The 19,746-nt window shown below is 34.9% G+C and overlaps 1 protein-coding gene across 2 annotated transcripts in view; it reads right to left on the reverse strand.

Moving 5' to 3' along the window:
• Positions 1-8,043: 8,043 nt before the first annotated feature.
• Positions 8,044-19,746, reverse strand: part of Stt3b (STT3 oligosaccharyltransferase complex catalytic subunit B) — a 106,329-nt gene continuing 94,626 nt past the window's right edge. For both annotated transcript variants that reach the window (XM_087182161.1, XM_087182160.1), the window contains exons 13-16: positions 19,470-19,643; positions 15,770-15,883; positions 12,922-13,134; positions 8,044-9,657 (exon numbers count right to left, since the gene is read on the reverse strand). In XM_087182161.1, the coding sequence (XP_087038287.1) occupies positions 9,577-9,657; positions 12,922-13,134; positions 15,770-15,883; positions 19,470-19,643 (582 nt within the window). In that variant the 3' untranslated portion in view covers positions 8,044-9,576. The remainder of the gene's footprint in view (positions 9,658-12,921; positions 13,135-15,769; positions 15,884-19,469; positions 19,644-19,746) is intronic.

Consider the following 19,746-nt stretch of genomic DNA (forward strand, 5'->3'; position numbering starts at 1 on the left):
GAGCTCACACAGGTGTCTCTAATGTTTCCAGTGGATTGAGGGCCTGGAGCTTTCTAGTCTGCCATCTTTTCATTTCCCTTTCTCTTTAAATAGACCAAGCCCAGTGCAGAAATGGATAGCGTAACAAATTTTAAAGCCGACACAAGTAACTACCACTTAAACAAAACATTACCATAACTCCTTTCCTTACTAACCCACTTGTAACCAATGGCTCCATTACTCCTGTGCTCCCTTTCCAAAGCTGGCCTCTATTCCTCTTCTAACCTTTTGTATAGGCATGTTCTTCCTTTGCATGTAACGCTAAACAAAATGTACTAGTTTTGCCTATGTTTGGACTGCATATAAATGGAAACCTCTATCAGTGATGGCAAACCTTTGAGCTTTCAATGATACAAGTAGCCCACTGCAGTACATGTGCCATAGGTTCATTAATATTTGTAAGATCACAATATTTACAAATTATCAATATTTTTCCTTATAAAGGAGAATTTTCCCCTTAATATACTGTTTCATTATACACACTTAAAATAAAATTTTAAGTCCTTGGAGCTGATCCTAGGCTATGTGTATTTTCAGTTCTTCTTCTGCCAGTTTTCCACAATAGTCTTAACTGTTTAAATTCTCATCAGTAATATATCAGTTAATTTTTGCCCATTTTCTTCAGTACTTACATGTACAATGTTCATATGCTTGACATTTGGAAGTGTCTTCCTAATTTCTTCTGGATCTGACTTTTCTTAGATAATGGATGCAATTTTAGTACCTGTTTACATTCTTTTTGGGAAGTTGTTACATATGTATAACACATCTGTATAACACATCTTAATTCCTTTTTTCATCCCCTTTCCCTTCTCTCTCTCCCATCTCTTAATACCAGTTTTGGGGGTGCACGTGCAGCATGTTTACCCTATGTAGAGATGGCATATGTACATAATACATGGTCTTTTTCCCATCCTCTTTCCCTCCCCTTCCATCTCTCGATGCCATTAAGATCTCCCTATTTTTATTTTGCTCTTCATATTTTGGGTTTCTCAAGAGAACCCATACAATATTTAAGCTTGCACATCTGATTTATTCCACCTAACATGATCTCAAGATATTTCCCTGCAAAATAACTCACTTATCCTTTGTGATAGAATAGTACTCTATTGTATACAAATACTACCCTTCTTTTATCCATTCATCTACTGATGTATGTACAGACTTCCAAAATTTAACTACTGTGAACTGTGCTGCTATAAACATGGGCATGGATCATTGGATTAGGCTGTTTTTTAACTCTCTTGGGAAGATAACCTAGAAGGGGAATAGCTGGGTCAATTGCAATTTTTGGTTTTTTGAGGGACATCTCCATAGTGGTTATACCAGTTTACACTGTCACCAGCACTGTAGAAAGACTTCCTTTTCCCCACAGCCTCCTCAGGATTTGTTACTGATTTCTTGATGATGGCCATTCTCTCTGGGTAAGATGGAATCTGAGTGTTTTAATTTGAATCATTTTGGGGGTGGTGGTACTGGGGATCTAACTCAGGACCTTGCTCTTGCAAGGCAGGTGCAGTGCCACTGAGCTAACGAATTAGAATTTCTTTATGCCCATCAATGTACAATGATTTTTCATTCATTAGCCCTTTTCTTCCTGTCACTTGCCCATTTTTTTAGTTGGGTCTCTTATTGTGGGGGCAGTATTTTTTTGGAAGTTCTTTATTCTAGATTAGTCCTCTAAGGAATAGCTTGCAAAAAATTTTTTGTTCTGCAGGTTGTCTCTTCACTCTGTTTGTTGTTCCTTTTACTGTGAAGAAGCTTTTGAATTTGATATACCATTTGTTGATTCTCGGTACTATTTCTTGTGCCACTAGTGGAGTTCTCAGGAAGCCCTTGCACACATTCATGTCTTGCAGAATTTTATCTACTTTATGTTCCAGCAGTGGCTATGAGTTCCTTAGTTACAGGTTAGATAATGCATTTTTGTTTTCTCATCTACTGCATGCCTAGGGTCTCAGGTAATTATTAAAAGGGCATTGAGGAATTGTATTACCTAACTTCAAGACCACACTGTAAAGCTACAATCAAGATGATGTATTTAAGGACACATGAATTATCAATGGAATAGAGAAATACAAAAATATATTGACTTAATTTTTAGTTTTCTACAAAGGTGCCAATTAAATTGGAGAAACACCTCAAGTCATATTCAAAAATAATTTCAAAATAACAGTACAGACTCCTTATACAAACAAGGTACAAACTGGAAGAATCCGCCCATCGGCAGGTTTATATTAATCTCACTTTTTTACATTCCCTAAGGGGAAAGAAAAAACACAAGCTTGACTAGCATTCATCTTCTGCAGTGCCTTCTAATGCTTTTTTTCCTCCATTAATGGAGACATAAAATCACTGTAAAAACATTTCCTTAGCTGGAAACCAGCACGAGCTCGAATCCATGTTAATCTTACTTTGTTGAAAGAGGAATACATATGATTCATATACAGTAGCTTTTTTTTTTTAAACAAGATAAATGGATTCTCTTGTAACTTCAGTATGCTATTAGTCACTATGGCTGACATGATGGTCCATAACTTTTCAATCTTATTTGGTCCCATATTTCACCAAAGCCAATTTCAGAAAAGCAGAATTTGATAGTTTAAAGACAGAAATACCATGTTTTTTCTAAGTAAATAAAATACTGTGCCTCTACCTTTAGAAGGCATAAAATTAGGATTGGTAGTGTCTACCAAACAGTGGGACAGTAATTTTGTTTCTAATATTCCACTTCTGGCAGTAGCACACTAAGGGGTTTGGACCAACTGTCTAGCTAAAGAAAAACTGTGCCAAAAACAGTTGCTTTAAGACTTCATAGAACCAAAATACAGTCCTATAAATCACCAGGCCAGAATCAATCTAGATGTGTTAATTCTCTCCAAATTATGTCCAAATAGCCTGGCCCTTGGGGCCATTTTACCCTGAGAAATTGGCAGAGGCCAAACAGTAATTTTAGTTGCTTTGTAGGCCTAGGAAGACAAATGGTCTCATTCATAATCTGCTGGGGTACAGCCCTTGGATAATTTCACATCTTTGCAAGCATAGTGGACTAGCTTTGTATACAACATCCATCCCTTAAACTGGATTAAGATGATTTGGGCTTAATTTCCCTAGGTATCAGGCAGACACAATATCTTTTGAAAAGCAAGTAACATTTGCCCTTACAATTTCTTAAATCACAAAAAACAACTGGCAAAAAGCCACACTGCTTTCAGAAATGTGGAAATATATATGCAGTATTTTAAAATGTATTTCCATATGACCCTGAAATCAATGTTATATCTTAATGAGGCATATCCTATTTTATTTGTATGAATGAACTAACCATTTGGCCACAGAGCAAGTCTCAACAAATTTGAAAGGACTAGTATCAGTATCTTGACTATAATTCAATAAAGATAGAAGTTAGTAAAATACATTATTAGAAAACTACCATTATTTGGAAATCAAGGTATACACACTGAAATGACCCACAGTTTAAAGTAGTACAATGGAACTTAAATATACACCAAAACAAATGACATCAAAACGTGTGAGAATGGAGCTTAAAGTATGGTTGGAATAAATTTGCAACTTTAAAATCTTCCCCCGGCCAAGAAAACTGTACAAATTATAGTACCAACACTTTCTTATTAACTGAAAATTTAGATAAAGTGGGTGAATTCCTTGAAAAGCAGAACAAAATTGAAATGAAAAAAACCTCAATCCTGTGTCTGTAATTTTAAAAGTTTGTACAAAAACCTCCAGGAACAAATGATTTCACTAGTTACTTCTACCTAGCAAGAGACTATTCCACCATAGTAACAATAAAATTCAGAATCATTTCAATAGGGGGAAAAAAAACTTGAGAAAACCCATTTATGATTAAAAATAGAAAACGATTATAGTTTGAGCAGAGATCTACAGCAAATATAAAGGTGAACTATCAATCTTTCCCTATGTGACAAAACAAAAGGATGGGGCTTTTGCAGTACTATACTGGATATATGTCTTAGGGCAGCAAAGCAAGAAAATTATATAATCATTATAAAAATTGTCATTACTTCCAAGTTATGGTCTATGTTCACAATAAATCTTTAAACATAATTTCATTATAAACTCATACTGATTAGAAATTATTTTATAATATTTATCAAAAAACATTCCTTGTAATAAGTTATGAAAACATGTAAGTCCTTCAAAAGCTATAAAACAAATTCTTAAAATGCATATAAATTCAAGGATATGCCTTGCTTATGTCTTTTAAATGTGTTCTCTCCAAATTATATACACACTCCATCAAAAGCCTAATGTTATTTTTCTTTTGGTGGAACATAACTTGATTCTAAAACTTACATGAAAAAGCAAAAGTCTTATGAATAGCCAAGAGAAGTTTAAAGAGCAAGTTGAGAACTCTACTTTCTTAGTTATCTTAGTTATGTATTAAGTCAACACAAAGATAAGCACTATAGAATAAAACATCTAAGGAATTTGATTAACAAAATGGGTATATCTAGAGCTGTAGGAGAAGGATTTTTCCTTCCAGTAAGTGATGTGGACTGTCATGTGTGGCCTGTAATACAAGCTACTCAGGAGGCTGAGGCAAGCAGGTCCCAAAATTTCAGGCCATCCTGATCCTGTTTCAAAGTAGAAAAAGTAGTGGGGATGTAGCTTAGTGATATGAGTGCTTGTCTACCATGTGCAAGGGCCTGGGTTCAACTTCCAGTCTCCATCTCTCTCCCACACAAACATGCACAAGGTGCTGGGACAATTAAGATATACATATGTCAACAACAAAAATTCAACCAATTCACCAGGTGGACTGGACTATAAAAAGCTACATAGATGCAAGGAAGGTAAACTTTCCTGAAAAACAACCTAGAAGACTATCTTCATGGTTTCAGGTTAGAAGGCACAGAAAGTCATACACACATAAAAGACTGAATTACAACACAATACTGATGGCATTACAGTGGACCCTTGACTTAGGGAAGCAGTTCATTCGTGAGGGCTGGTTTTAACTTAAGCTGGTCAATTAAAGGTTCAGGCTCGACACAGCCTTCAAAGTCTCTCTCTTGTATACAGGCAGATTTCAGTGTTCTTAGACATTGGCCCAGGATTTCTCAAACCCATAGAGGAAAGGATGTTGTAATGCTCCTTCTAGAACTCTGAGGGTTAAATCTGTATCTGAGACCATCTGGAGGCACAAGCGGCCAGCATTCAGGTTGTAACTCAAGACTTTGTTCATAAGTTAAAACCAAAATGTGGTTGTAACCCAAGTTGTTCATCTGTCAGGCTGGTCGTAACTCAAGGGGCCACTGTATGTATAAGGTATATAAAGAACTTCTAATAAAAGAAGAAAAATATGGGGCCTGGGATTTAGCTCAGTGGTTCCGCTGCCTGCTTTGAAAGCGCAAGGTCCCAAGTTCGATCCCTGGTACCAAAAAAAAAAGGAAAAATATGCACTAGAACCAATACCTTAGAAAAAGGGGATTTTTCACTGGTAACCTCAGCTGGAAAAGGCAAACTACACAGAAAAATCATTTACCTCCAGAAAGGCAAAATTAATTAGAATGACAAGGACTTACTAGAATGTGAAAGCAACAAAAACTTTTATAATCTATCAGCAATTCCATTTTTAGGCAAATAACCACAAAAATGCAGGCATATGTAAAAGAATATTCTATAACATTACTGTATTTGTAATATCCTCAAACTGGAAACTACAAGTGTCTATCAACTATATAATGGATATGTGAGTGTGAGCTACAGAGACACAAGGGAACTCTATCAATGAAAATAAAGTTGCTTCCAACAACCTGGATAAATCTCACAAATAACTCACCAAAAGAATCTAAACACGAAAAATATATACCCTATTATTCCATTTACATAGTTTAAAGAGCAGGTGCACTTAAACATACTGAAAAATACTTACATCGTAAAAGCACAAACCAAAGTAATTACTACCAGAAAAGCTAGGACTGATTTACCTTCTGGGATGCTAAGGGAGACAGGATAGTGCCTGGGAGGGGCTGAGGGCACTTCTGGAACACTGGCAGTTCTGCTCTCTCCATTTGAGTCATGGTTACGAAGTTGCCTACTTTAGTAATTCACTAAGGTGTACACTTCTACGTCTGTTGTATTTCGTAATAAAAATCAGACTTCTGCTTTCAAACTATCACAACTACAGACCATTGTTGAGCTCTGTATTTACCTATTTCTCAATCTCAGTTGATTATGCACAAGGCAGATATCTGACAAAGCCCACATTAAACCATAGTAACTCCAGTAAGATGAAGAGTTCTAAAGTGTATTCAACAATGTAAATATTAACTAGTACATACTTAAAAATGGTTAAACTGACAAATTTTGTTATGTGCGTTTTAGATAAAAAAAATTTTTGTAGTGCTGGTGATTAATGAGCCCAGGTTGCACATGCTAGGTAAGCATTCTTACCACTGAGCTACAGCCCTGTAAATTTATGATCTTAAGGCCCCTTGGCTATGGAAACAGTAAGACTCTATAGGACACTTATACTATCTAGTCTTTTGGCCTCATGGCTTAGGGACTCAATTGAACTCTACCACTGCAAACCCAATACATTAATAATGTACAAAGGGTGATCCAAAGATACCATGAATAAGTATAAATTTAAAAAAAAAACTTGTTACAGTAAGAGACATTGTCAAGAACAATGGGGTGAATTTGAAGCAAAGGGAATGGAATATTTTGATGGGGATTAATGGCAATGTGCCTTATACTGTCATAATTTAAAAAAATTTAAACATTTACTGTATTTTATGATCATCCCTTGTAAGTCTGAAAGCTGAATTTTGTCTTTGGACTTGCTGCCTTGACACTGTATTTACATTACAAAAAGACCACATTCTAAAAGTTGCTTTGCAGTCTCAACTTTCAGAGGACATAATCTTTACATTCTAATGTGATACACAGTGTTAGTGATCACATACACAAAAAATGTAGATAGAATATTCTAAGTCAATTTACAGTAAAACATTGGTTTGCAAGTGTATTTGTTTTGGAAACATGCTTGTAATCCAAAACACTTGTTACATCAAAGCAAATTTCTTCATAAGAAATAATGGAAACTCAGGTGATTATTTCGACAGCCCCAAAAATTCATATAAAAATGATTATACTACTGTAATATACAAAATAAAGAAAATACAAAATATAAATAAAAACCTGCACTTACCTTTGAAAATCTTCATGGCTGCTGTGAGGGAAATGAGAGAGGAGGCTTATTGTGTACAACAACTTTCAGCAATGGAATCTCTTGGCTCAATGGAATCTTTCTTTTCATGCAACTTTAACAAGGAACCTATTCAATGAAAACTTGCTTTTGTCTCTTTTTGAGGATTTTGCAGAAATGTGACATTGCACACAATCCCACAGTAAGAAAACTGTTGGCTCAGTTGTGATCATGTGATCACAAGACATCATTTAGTTTATCCAATTAAAATTTATTAGAAATGTTTGCTCCTCTTGTGGAACACTTGCAGAACAAGTTACTGGCAATCCAAGGTTTTACTGCATCCTATATATTTCTATGTAGTCAGCTACTACATTTTCACTTGCTACTACATAAAACTACAGTTCTTAACAAGTTACAATATAGCATTTTGCTGACAAGATACAACAAACCCAAACATTATTTCCTAAAACCGAGAAAGGTGAGGGGGTCTTTCCTGTGCATAAGAAAATTCTGCACTGAACACTTTTCTAACTACACAACAGAAGTTTATGGAGCAGAGATTGTTAAATTCCTATCCTTATTTAAATAGAAATAAAACGTCTCTTTGACTAGGTTTCTTCTCTCTTCCCTACAAGAAAAACCAAAATAAGATTTTCATTCTGGGTTAAAAGGAAGCCAAAATTTAAAAAAGTTTAATTTCTCCACAAATATTCTCTAAAACCTTCGTGAAAGTGAAGCAGGAAGGAGGTAAGTGTTCAGTACTCTGTAACTCCTTTTTGAAAACAAAGATTTGTAAAAGACAACACTTAACACAAAATTTGAATTAACTTTATTTCTCCTACAGTCAACAACTTCTCTGCATTGAATTTTAAAGCAACAAAGTAAAATAAAATCCCCCAAATGACAAGGTATCAGAAATTCAGATTTAGTTACACTTTGTGAAAAATGTTTAGCCATTTTATTGGTCTGTAAAAGAACTATCATCTGGGTCAAAAATGAATTCTATAAATCAAAGAATATTCTACACCTTGAAAAAGAAAATCAGCAGTAACATTCTCACTGAACATTGTAAATTACATTTTTCTTCATAAAAGGTACATACTAGTCTGTACTTTTCCACCAAAAGCAGTGGTGTGTTATGCTATTTAAAAAAAAGTTTTATCCATATCCTGTGGCAGGAAAAACCCTCTCACTTTTACTAAACTGGAGAAAATTTTCAAGTCTGTATAAAGTTGCCTAAGAGCTGGAAAGTGAACGTGTTCAATCTCCATTTATATTTTAGTGCATTTTTCAACAACTGTCACATTTTTAATAAAAGAAAATCCATATAAGCACTAAAGAGTGTTTCATCAAATGCTTAAGGTATTATAATATGGAGCAGAGATCAAAAATCATTGTGATGAATGAAACTGTTATAAAATGAGAACATTCCAGGCAAAGTTTACAAATCCTTTGTCATTCCAAAGAGTCACAGAAAATGAACTTTGGATACCTATATATTTTACAGGGTTTTTCCTTAACATTTGCATGTAAACATAGTCCCACCCTCAGTTCTGAAGTACCAAACCCCAATCCTGGTAAGCAACTTTCCTTGCAGTTGCCATCATTTCCAAAGGATAGAAATTTAGCCCTTAAATGAACAATGTATGAAATGTGTTCTATAAGTACCTGTGAAAACAACCGCTAATAGCAGTAATAATGTATCAACGTAAAAATCTTTTTGAATCAATTAGCTACTCAGAGGTCCATATTTGAAACAGCAGCTTCTTACAGCAAACAATGAGACAGAATATGTACATTTGATGAAACATTCTTTGCACTGGAGAAACAAGAAAATAAATATATTTCAAGAATGTATAATTTCCTTTCTAATACCTTTTCTTTAGACCTGTACTAGTTTTACTGGTTCAAGAAGCTCTCATCAGTTTTTGTCATTTGTATTACATATTGCTATTTAGGTAATTCAAATAAAATGCAGGTCCTGTAAAAGAATAAAAACATTGACAAGTATGCATGTGCAAGGGACCAAATTAGAAGGTTCTTTGGTGCAATTAGTCCAAATTCTCAGATCTGAAGTATAATATGTACCAATAAAAAAAATCTGCTGCTAGACATTTGCAGCAGTGCTCTGTCTTGCTTCACATTACAAATCAAAAACAGTTCTTCTCAATAAACCAATTTTATTTTTCAAAATCGGGCATTGCCAGAAAATTGTATACATTAACCTGGACCAGTGATAGTTCTGTACCCTCTGATGCTGTGAAACATGACATGAGCTAAAGGCAAAGACCGGTTCTCACAAGGACAACTGCTTCAAGTCAGGAACCAGAACAGTGTGTTTAAACAGTCTTCTTAGATATTTTCTTGCCTTTCTTAAAAACTAGCTTATTTTTAATGTAGCCACGCTTCCTTTTGGTAGTCTAAAAAGAAAATGGAATACATGGTATTAGTGCAGGTTTCTAACAGATTAAAATACCTATACACACATGAAGACTATCTTAAGTGCTTAGCCCTTCCTATGACTGGATTCCCTGAACAGTCAATGTGTACAACTGTTTTATGCTGAGCATACTGAGAAACTTGAGATAAACAGGACTAGGCCTCTAGAAAGGATTCCTCAAATGCATCCCTCACCATCAAGTGAATGAATCCCCACCTCCCCTCTGAGCTACTAAATGCTTAGCTGTAATAATTACTCAAAGTCCCAGGTGTGATAGAATATAACACTAGATGAAGAAATCAGAAAATGGTAATGGTACTATTAGTTTAGCCTCCAAAGAATTTATTATGTGTCAGAAATACAAGTTAACTTAGTAACTTTTAGAGCTCCAGTTTTGTAATCTGCAAAATAAGGGTGATTTCATCTACAACACTGAAAGACAAATCATTTGGCACATTTTGTAATAATCTTTTATGAAGGAAAATAAGCATTTAAAAATGAAAAGGTATTCCTTGAGTTTCATAGCTCTTTTAAGAATAAAACTTTTTTGGGTCCGGGGATCTAGCTCAGTGGTTTTGCCGCCTGCTGCGCAAGCACAAGGACCCAAGTTTGATCCCCGGTACCAAAAAAAAAAAAGAATAAAACTTTTTTTAAAAAAAATTTAAGAATTGAGCATCCTACTAAAATCTTTTCAACCAATTTTTTTTGGTATAAGAATTAACTTTCTAAACTAGGCCTGGTGGTGCATGCCTATAATCCCAGCACTCTGGAAGGTGAAGGCAGGAGGACTGCTAAGTGCAAGTCCACCTTGGCAACTTAGTGACATAGCAAGACCCCGTTTCAGGGTGGGGTGCTGGGGGGTGGTGTTAATAGTTCAGTGTGAAGACCCTGGGTTCAATCCTCACTTTAAAAAAATAATAAAATAATCAAATTTTTGCAAATGTGTTAGTAGAAAACACTGCAACAATGTTTGCTATGTTAGAACTCTACAGGTTAAATCACAGGCGCATGCCAATGTGATATACATGTATAGATACTGACTGAAGCAGCTATTTTTGTGAAATATAATTTAATGCACCATCGAAGCAGAGTTAATGAGGCTGAAAACTTGAGAGACCTAACCACTCCATTCAATTTTTACATTTAAACTTAAGAGATTTTAGAAGCTGAGGGTAAATGTAACATTGTTTCTTCTATTCCCAATATTCACTTCAAAATAATTTATTCTAACAGAGACAACACAAAGAAAAACGCAATCTGCTAAGGTTACAAAACTTAGCTACCATTAATTTGTTAAGCACATAATATATTATCAACTTATTAAGGTGAATGTAAAAAGCTTTGGATCGTGTATGTTTTTAGTATATGTGCTACTGAAGTGAGCACTGGATAGCGTACTTTTTAAAAACAAATCTGGTTAAGAATGTGGTTCCTCTGTTATCATTATCTAGTTATCAAACATAAATCATTCCTTTCCAACAAGGAGGGAGAACCTATGACATGCTTGCCGCAGGGGGCACACAAAGCCCTCTAGCTCAGGGTACAAGCCAAGTTGCCCCAGCAGCCTAGTATCGAATAACAGTTGTTTTCTCTACACTAAAAAACCTCAGTATTCAGGTTAATTGCAGTGTTAGCATTTTATAATAAGTGGGTTTTGGGTTGCAGTTTTGGCACTCCGTCTGTAAAAGTTTCGCCACCACTGCTCTATAGTGTTAGTATAAACAGAATATAAAGCCATGGAACACAAATTCAAAATCCATGTTACTGGTTACTAGAATGTGTCATGAGCACACCAGAGAGATGAATTTTTATTTATCCGCTACCACTTGCTTATTTTGGGGGAAATGACGGACAGAAGACAAGAGGCCAGATTAAGAAAATATACTGCCTTTGGAATTTCTGTCATCAGATATAAGGTTCAACAGCCCTCTTTTAAAAAAAATTAACTAGGGTTGGACAACTTTTAATCTAGCAGCATTTGTTTTGACTTTTATATTGTATGACTCATCAGTTTCTCCTACCTAATGCCTATAAGAAACCAAATCATTTGAATTCTTTGTCATCTGAGCTAAAGACTGGTAAGTGAACTTAATATGATTAATCTGTGTCAGCTCTATGTGACAACTTTAAATATATTAGTCGAGATAGGTAATTTATATCTGGCAAAGAAAGCAGTCACATAAAAAGTTTATATTTAAATATATAGCTAATATTCAGGATTTTTATAGTATACACTGAAATAATCTATATTCTGAATATATTTGGTGTATATTTTAAGTAACAAAGGGATAAGACAGTTTCCTCAATGGCTTAAAATACCTTATCTGAGTTATGGAATCCAAGTGCCTTTTTAAAAATTAAGACTGATAATCAGTCTAATAATAAACAGTATTATAAGAATAGTACCTTATAATACAACTTTAATATTTTACTTGACAGCTCATTATTTCCCATCTTGCATAGCTGGGCAACCTACACAAATATTTATTTTTAGTAATCTTTTATGACAAAGATCAGAGATCTATTTGGCTTAAATAAGCAATAATGGACCCAATAAAATACTTCTTCTTTGGGGGTGGGGGGGTGGGAGGAGGGTAGTGGGGCTCGAACTCAGGACCTTGTGCTTGCAAGGCAGGTAGCAGAACCACTGAGCTAAATCCCTGGCCCTGAAATATTTCATTTTATTAAATATTAGAAAAGAACTGCCACAGTCTCATAATTTCTACCTATAAACTTTGTCATAATAATTACCTTGAAAATAATTATGTTAAGACAGATGCTTCAGGACTCACCAAAGTAAAGCCTATTATTCAATGAACAATATAGTAACGTCATACTATAAATGAAACATGATGATTCAATATATATTTGCTTTGACCAAAAGATGAGGAACTAATCACAACTCCATTAAGCACCTGGCATTTTTACGTTCACATAGGTCTGGAAAATAATGGTCAGATACATTTACAAATAAATCTAATATGAGTGGCACAAACTCAAACCAGAATACCTTTAAAAAAATCTTAGCCACCATGCTATTTAGGAAAAGCTGCTGCTAGAGATAGCTGAAGTGCTCAGTTTGAAAAGAATTTTCCTAGTAGGTTAGCCAGACATTCACTTTATGTATATGTCAGTCTTGTCTGGAAAACGAGTATTTGTTAGCAAATTTCCAGTAATTCTTTCTCATACAAGCCAATCAAGTTTGAATTACCCTCTCGTAGAAATGACTTCACTTGGCACTCACCTTCTTTGACAAATACTTCTGTTTTGGGAAAATGTTGGTGACTCGTGGTTTGTGATCTAACGTCTCCCTATTATCGGGTGCTTTCACTTTATATATCCTAACAAGCCAATGTTCTGATGTAAAGGCTTCCTCCAAATGCTTGAATTTAATGTCCTTATTTCCAATTTCAGCATTACGTGTTCGGTCAAAACCTGGGGGAGTACGAAAATCCAGCTGCAAAAGTAACATCAATTATGTTAACCATACTGGAGAACATTCAATGTTATAAAGAAGTAAATGCTTCATTAGAGTACAACTCCCCCCTTTTAAAATTAAGAACAGAACTGAATAATGTATCTTATCAGCTTTCATACACTGCTAACTAGACAGTAAGAAATAAGGAAAAGAAAATAAATGCATCTGGGTAACAATTTCACAGAATCCTTAAGAGTGGATAGCAAGCCTGTAGGCATTAGAAAAACATAATATCAAAATGACATCCATCAAAACCTTTTTATAGGTATACAGAGATAAACACAGAGAAGGTGGGGTTTTTTCCCCCTGCTTTATAACTATGTTTTCTTTGCCCGATATGGCAGAGATTCAGTACTTTTGCACTGTGGCTTTTTATCCTTTGCATTCAGCTAAATATCACCTCTTTGGAGAAATGTTTTTTGGAGACTGGTAGTTGACAAGCTTTTATTTTTCCTTAACAGAACCCTGTTCTTTTCCTCTACAGAACATGTCATTTTTATTTTTATTTATTTTAAAAATTATCTATATTCTCCACTAGCACAATGACTTTATCTTATCCACAGTGTACCTGTAGCAATGCTACCACACCCTGAAAGTGGGAACCACAAAGAGGCCAAGCAAGCCAAACTCTGCAGGATTTATGAAGAATCTGAGGAAGTGTGGAGGGGAGGCTGACATTTTTTTTTCCCTCAGAATGCAGTATATTTATGTAGAAACACAAAACTAACACAGGTGAAGCCAACTTATAAAAACAAATCTATTCCCAACAGTGAATAATTTGTTCTTGCTTCTCTACTTTTAACTATATATCATTTGTGAGTAGAGTGGAAATCAAAATCATGAATAAACTTAAGGGGTGTTCTTCAATGTAATCATTAGTGAACAGAGAAAACTAATCATTTTCCCTAGAAAAAGCATTAAGTAACTAATTATTATGGCCAAGTACTTCTTTCTTGGCATGAATTTAGAGACTAGGTAATGGCCTTTGAAAGAAACAAAAACAAAAACTTAAATATAGATTATCAGTCTTGAGTTTTCTGTCTTTAAAGCCACCTGCAGTGGTTCCAGGTGGATAAAGATGAAGCAAATAACTGGTTGTGCAAATCTATTTTGAAACAACACAATCAGCAGGCAAACAGTGATATGCAAAAACTCTTCTAAAAACAGTGTCCTAGCCTATTTCACCCTTACTTGTATCTTACAAAAAGATAAAATTTGTTTCATAAAGAAGCCCAAACAAAATCAGCTTGGAGAGTTACCCTGATCCCCAGTGACAGTGTAAGATTAAACAAATAACTTTCCCTCTGCTTTCTAGGGTATCTACTTCACCAGAAATCAATATGGAATTTTTTTTTTTTTTGGTATCAGAGATCGAACTTGTGACCTTGCGCTTGCGAGGCAGGCGGTGGAACCACTGAGCTAAATCCCCAGTCCCTCAATATGGAATTTTCACTGAGATCTCAGTATGAAGGTTCTAACTTGATAGCATACTCTTAGAATCTAAGAACTATAAAATTTTAGCAATAGAAAATAATAGAAAAAACTTGACTTCTCTCATGAATTCTTAGCTGGGATGGACTGATGTAATGACACATTAACAAGAGAAAAATAAGTTTATTAACACAGGTAGCACACATTATACAGGAAAAATATCAGTGAAAAGTAACTCAAAGCAATGGCTTAGAACTCTGGCTTATATACTATGTTCAAAAAAGAACAGTAAATTTGAGGAGAAATTGCAAGTGGCTTTAGGCTTCTAAGGTGGGAAAGTATGAGACAGTAAAAATACAGGAGAAAATAACAGAGTAGTAAGGTTTGTTTGCAGATTCCCCTGGTGCCTTCTTTGGGCTGACAAAGAATCTAGAGTTGTAATTTGCTGCTTCTTAGTTGCTTCCAGTTCAAAAATAATTTTTGTCACAGAAGCATATTTTGGGGTGACATATTCTGGTTTCCCTCAAAATCTAGTCGTCAGACCAACTGCCATTATTTACAAAAAAGAAAAAAACCAAGAGTCTAGGGAGGAAACAACTAGTTTGCAGGTTACAAGACTTGACAGCTTGATCTAAAGCACAGATATGACGACAAAGTCCATTGTTCCTTCTTTCATGACAAAATCTTGTTGTACATTCACTCATTTTGCAGTCCTTAAAGTGTTTGTTCCTCATCATTCTAATGAACTAGGGAACTCTGACTTAGTTCTGGCTATTTGTGATAATGGAGAAGTGGAACAGAGTGAACACATAATTATAATTTAGCTCTGAGGCTTTTCTCCACCAGACAGCAAAGTGACCTACCTAAGATTACAGTTTCCTAGCTGGGAGACTTCTCTTCCTGGAGAAAAATGCCTTCCAAAAGCATAAGATCAAAAGGTAGGATGATGGCAAGCAAAGGCTGAATGTGAGATAGTGTTAAAAAATATTCTGGAAAGAAGTCCTTGATCTAAAAACTTTTTCTAATTTTTCAGAGAAATTTCAGAAATCTAAATTTAATGGATAAAAGAATCTTTAGATAAACACATTTTTCTTTATATAAAGCACAATAAAAACATTGTTTTCTAGAGGCAAAAAAGATTATGTTTTTGATAAAGATTGTAGAAAAACTGATTTTAACTAACCTGCATTTCTCCAAATCTGTAATATGACATTTTATACATAAGGCAATTCAACAAAGTAGGGGATCCTGCTTTGTCTACACGAAATTCTCCCTGTGGGGTAAAATAGTCACTTTCCTATAAGAAAGAAATCAGAAATTTCTATGTCAGCTTCAACTTAACAAATCCAAAGTTACAGGTTTTCTTTTATTTCCCCTTAAGAACCAGATTTTGAGGCATCTTCATAAAGCTATATTAATTTATATCCCTTACCCCCAAAATTAATTCCATCAGTTTTAAACTACATTATAAGGTCTTAGTAATGTAAAAAGAATGGTATCAATACCATGGTTCAATACCAGTTAGGGCCAGTTCTTTCTAACTACCTTTATCTTCATTACTTCTCTTCAGCTTTCTCCTAAATTTTCCAATATGAATTCTAAAATCAGCTCCTTTCATTGTATAGGATTGTTTAGAAAACAATTAATGGTATGTAGTACTATTTTCCACTGGTCAATTTACAAATTAACCTCTACCAGGAACTTTGTACTCAGAAACTCCGTGTCTAGGAACTTACTCTACTGTATATATATACATACTGGCAAAATAATGAATATAGAAAATTGTACCACTCTTTGAAACTAAAAAATTGAAAATTACCTACATCAATAGATAGGTTAAATAAATCAGGTATACAAACACTACAAATATTAAAAAAAGGATGAAGGACTCCCTAGTCTGACATGGGAAGACTCTTGAGACAAATTACGAAGTAAATGGACTGTATACCTTGTTCCTAGTTATCTGCTTGACTAAGAATCATAAAAAATAATACTGATTACCAGGGACTTTAAATCTATGTTTTAGACTGACAAATAAAATTGTACAAATTTTGGTGTACGAATGATTTGAAATATGTAGATGTTGTCGAATAGCCAGACTGACCTATTATAGTGAGAATATTTCCCACAGTGAGAATATTGCAAAATCTACTCTCAGCAATTTATAAGTATATAATATGTTTTCATTAACTATAGAGAGACTTCTTTTTTATGGAGGGTAAACTTTTACTACAAATCCTTTTCAACTATTTTTGAACCACGTGAATTTATCATCTAGTCACTAAGTTTTAAAACGAGGAATTTTAAAAGCACAGATTTAAGCTTTCAATATATAAGGGTTCAAAGCATCCATCTGGAAACAGTCTATCATATGTCACAATTTTAACATTACTAAAACAAATTCACAAATGGAAATCACAAATGGGAGAATTAAGTTTTAGTAGATCCATTTAATACAAGGAAATAATGCTTATTCATCAGTTAAGGGAAAGTCACAGCATTTATATTTGACCAGGAAATCTGCTGCTTTACTTTAGCCCCATCACATGACACACATGCATATAATTTCCTCAAATGATTCTTTTGTTTCAGTCACAAATCTTATTCTCAAATTTTGTGCCTTTTTCATGTACAGCACAATTCTGGATGCCCATCCTCCAGGAGCTCACAACTGAGAGGGAAAGAGAAGATACAATCAATCTAACTACAAAACAGTTATGTGAGAGTTGATGATAAATATGGACATGATACACCAAAAAAGGGCTTCAGGAGAGATGACAAGTATGTGGAAGGTATTCGAAGAAAGGGAACAGTAAAAGCATATGTCACATAAAATGAAAAAAAGAAACGACAGGTAAGTTTCTGGGGACAGAATAGATTGGCAGAGTAGAAACCAGCAAATGAAAATGAAAGAAAAAGAGGCTTATTTCACATGCCCATTTTTGGATTGGGCATGTGAAATAAATTTGAGAGGTCTGATTTGTTTAAGTTCTTTATATATTCTAGACAGTAGACCTTTGTCTGAGGAACAGCTGTTAAAAATTTTTTCCCACATTGTGGATTGTCTCTTCACTCTGTTGGTGGTTTCTCTTGCTACGCAGAAGCTCTTTAATAAGATGAGTTCTCAGGTGTTGATTCTTTGTGCTAGTTCACATGTGACAGAGGTTTTGTTAATGAAATCTTTTCCTACGCCAATGTCTTCAAGAGTGCTACCTAACTTCTCTTCCAGCCGGTTTAGTGTTTCTGTTTTAATACTTAGATCTTTGATCCATTTCAATTTTAATTTAGTGTAGGTGAGAGATATAGGTCTAGTTTTAATCTTTGGCACGTTGAAACCCAATTTTTCCAGCACCATTTATTAAAAAGGCTATCTTTCCTCCAGTGAGGGTGTTTGGCTCCTTTGTCAAGCTGGCAGGGCTACACAGAAATAGAAACCCTTGTCCATTGTTGGTGGGAGTGTAGACTGGTGCAACCACTGTGGAAATCAGTATGGAGATACCTCAAAAAACTAGGATTAGAGGTCCCATTTGACTCAGCTATTTCCCTGCAGGGTATCTTCCCAAAAGAATTAAAAGGATGATGCCACAGCAATATTTGCACACCCATGTTTATAGCGGCACAGCTTGTAATAGCTAAAATTTGGAAACAGCACAATTGCCCATCAACTGGAGACTGGATAAAGAAGATGTGTTTTTTATAAAATGGGGTAATATTCAGCCATAAAGAATGAGAAACTAGGGCCAGGGATTTGGCTCAGTGGTTTCACCGCCTGCTGCACAAGTGCAAGGACCCAAGTTCGTTCCCTGGTACCAAAAAAAAAAAAAAAGAATGAGAAACTACAGACATTTATAGCTAAATCAATGCACACTAAGGCCATACTCTTTAATGAAATAAATAGGACACACATGTATAAATACCAAATAGTTTCTCTGGTGTGAGAAACTGAAAGTGTAGTAAGGATCAAAATGTTTAACAGGAAGAAAAGGTCCAAAGGGGAAGGGGAAGTGGGAGGCAAAGGGAAAAGGAAAGAAGGGAAAGGAATAAGTAAAAGAAAAGGAAAAATGGAAACAAAGTCTTTGTAAATAGGGAGGGGTGAAGGGGTGGAAGGGAAGGCAGGCAAACGGAAAAAATAAGAATCAAGATATATCATGTAAATGGACAAATTCCCAGTGATGTCATCATATCGTACACCTAAAATGTACCACTAATCTTAAAAAAAAGAGGCTTATATTCCAGCGTAAGGAGTTTGGACTTTGTACCAATGATTCACCAACAGATTACCTACTTTGTGCTGGCCACTAGGATAAGGCTACACCTATTAAAATTACTACAAATTTTCAAAACAGCAATAAAAATGACTTATTGTTGACATGTCCGTAGTGATGACCCAAAGACAGCAATTTCAAGGTTATTGTCTTTTTTCAGGGTTAAGGGTCAGTGCAGGGTTAGAAGCCAAGGAAATGGAAAGAAAAGGCTGAAGGGAGAGGCTGTGAAGATGTAGAATCAGGAAGTCACGGCAAAGGACTGCACTGCAGGGTGGAATGGAAGTACAAGCATAAGGATTTGTCATGAGAACATTATAGAATGCACTTACACAAATCTAAATGGAATATCCTATTACTCAGACTATACAACATAATAGTATCATATAGTGGTCTGATCTAAAAGTATTTATGGAGCAAATGACTGTATCATGCATGTGTTTCAGAAGTTTCAAACCTAGGAAATGCTTCTAGTAGCTTTAATAAATAGTAAAGTCCAAGTAAAGGACTAATCTGGGAGTTAGAACGATGAAAACAAATAGAACAGAATTTGCAAGGGAAGAGAATTATTTGAATACTGTTAGCTTTCTTTTAAATACCTAGGACTATCTAGTTTCTTACCCGAATGTCTTTTGGATGTTCCCCTTCAGCTATCCTAACCATCCAGAGAAACTTGTTGATATCGTCACCAGAATAGCCAATAACTCCTCCAAAAATAACCAAAACATAATCTACATCAAGAGTTCTCATGATTTTATAGGCCGCTGTTTCATTAGAAGACATGGCTTTTCCCACCTACACGATAAAAGTGAATGTACAATTTTATTTACGAAGAATATTTTTGTAGAAATGATTTTCTATGAATTCAAAACATTTGAGATTTATAAATATCTCACCT

Source organism: Heterocephalus glaber, unplaced genomic scaffold (genome assembly GCF_053883595.1).
Source record: "Heterocephalus glaber isolate CG9 unplaced genomic scaffold, H.glaber_assembly_v1.0 deba00001472, whole genome shotgun sequence".
Taxonomy (NCBI): Eukaryota; Metazoa; Chordata; class Mammalia; order Rodentia; family Bathyergidae; genus Heterocephalus; species Heterocephalus glaber.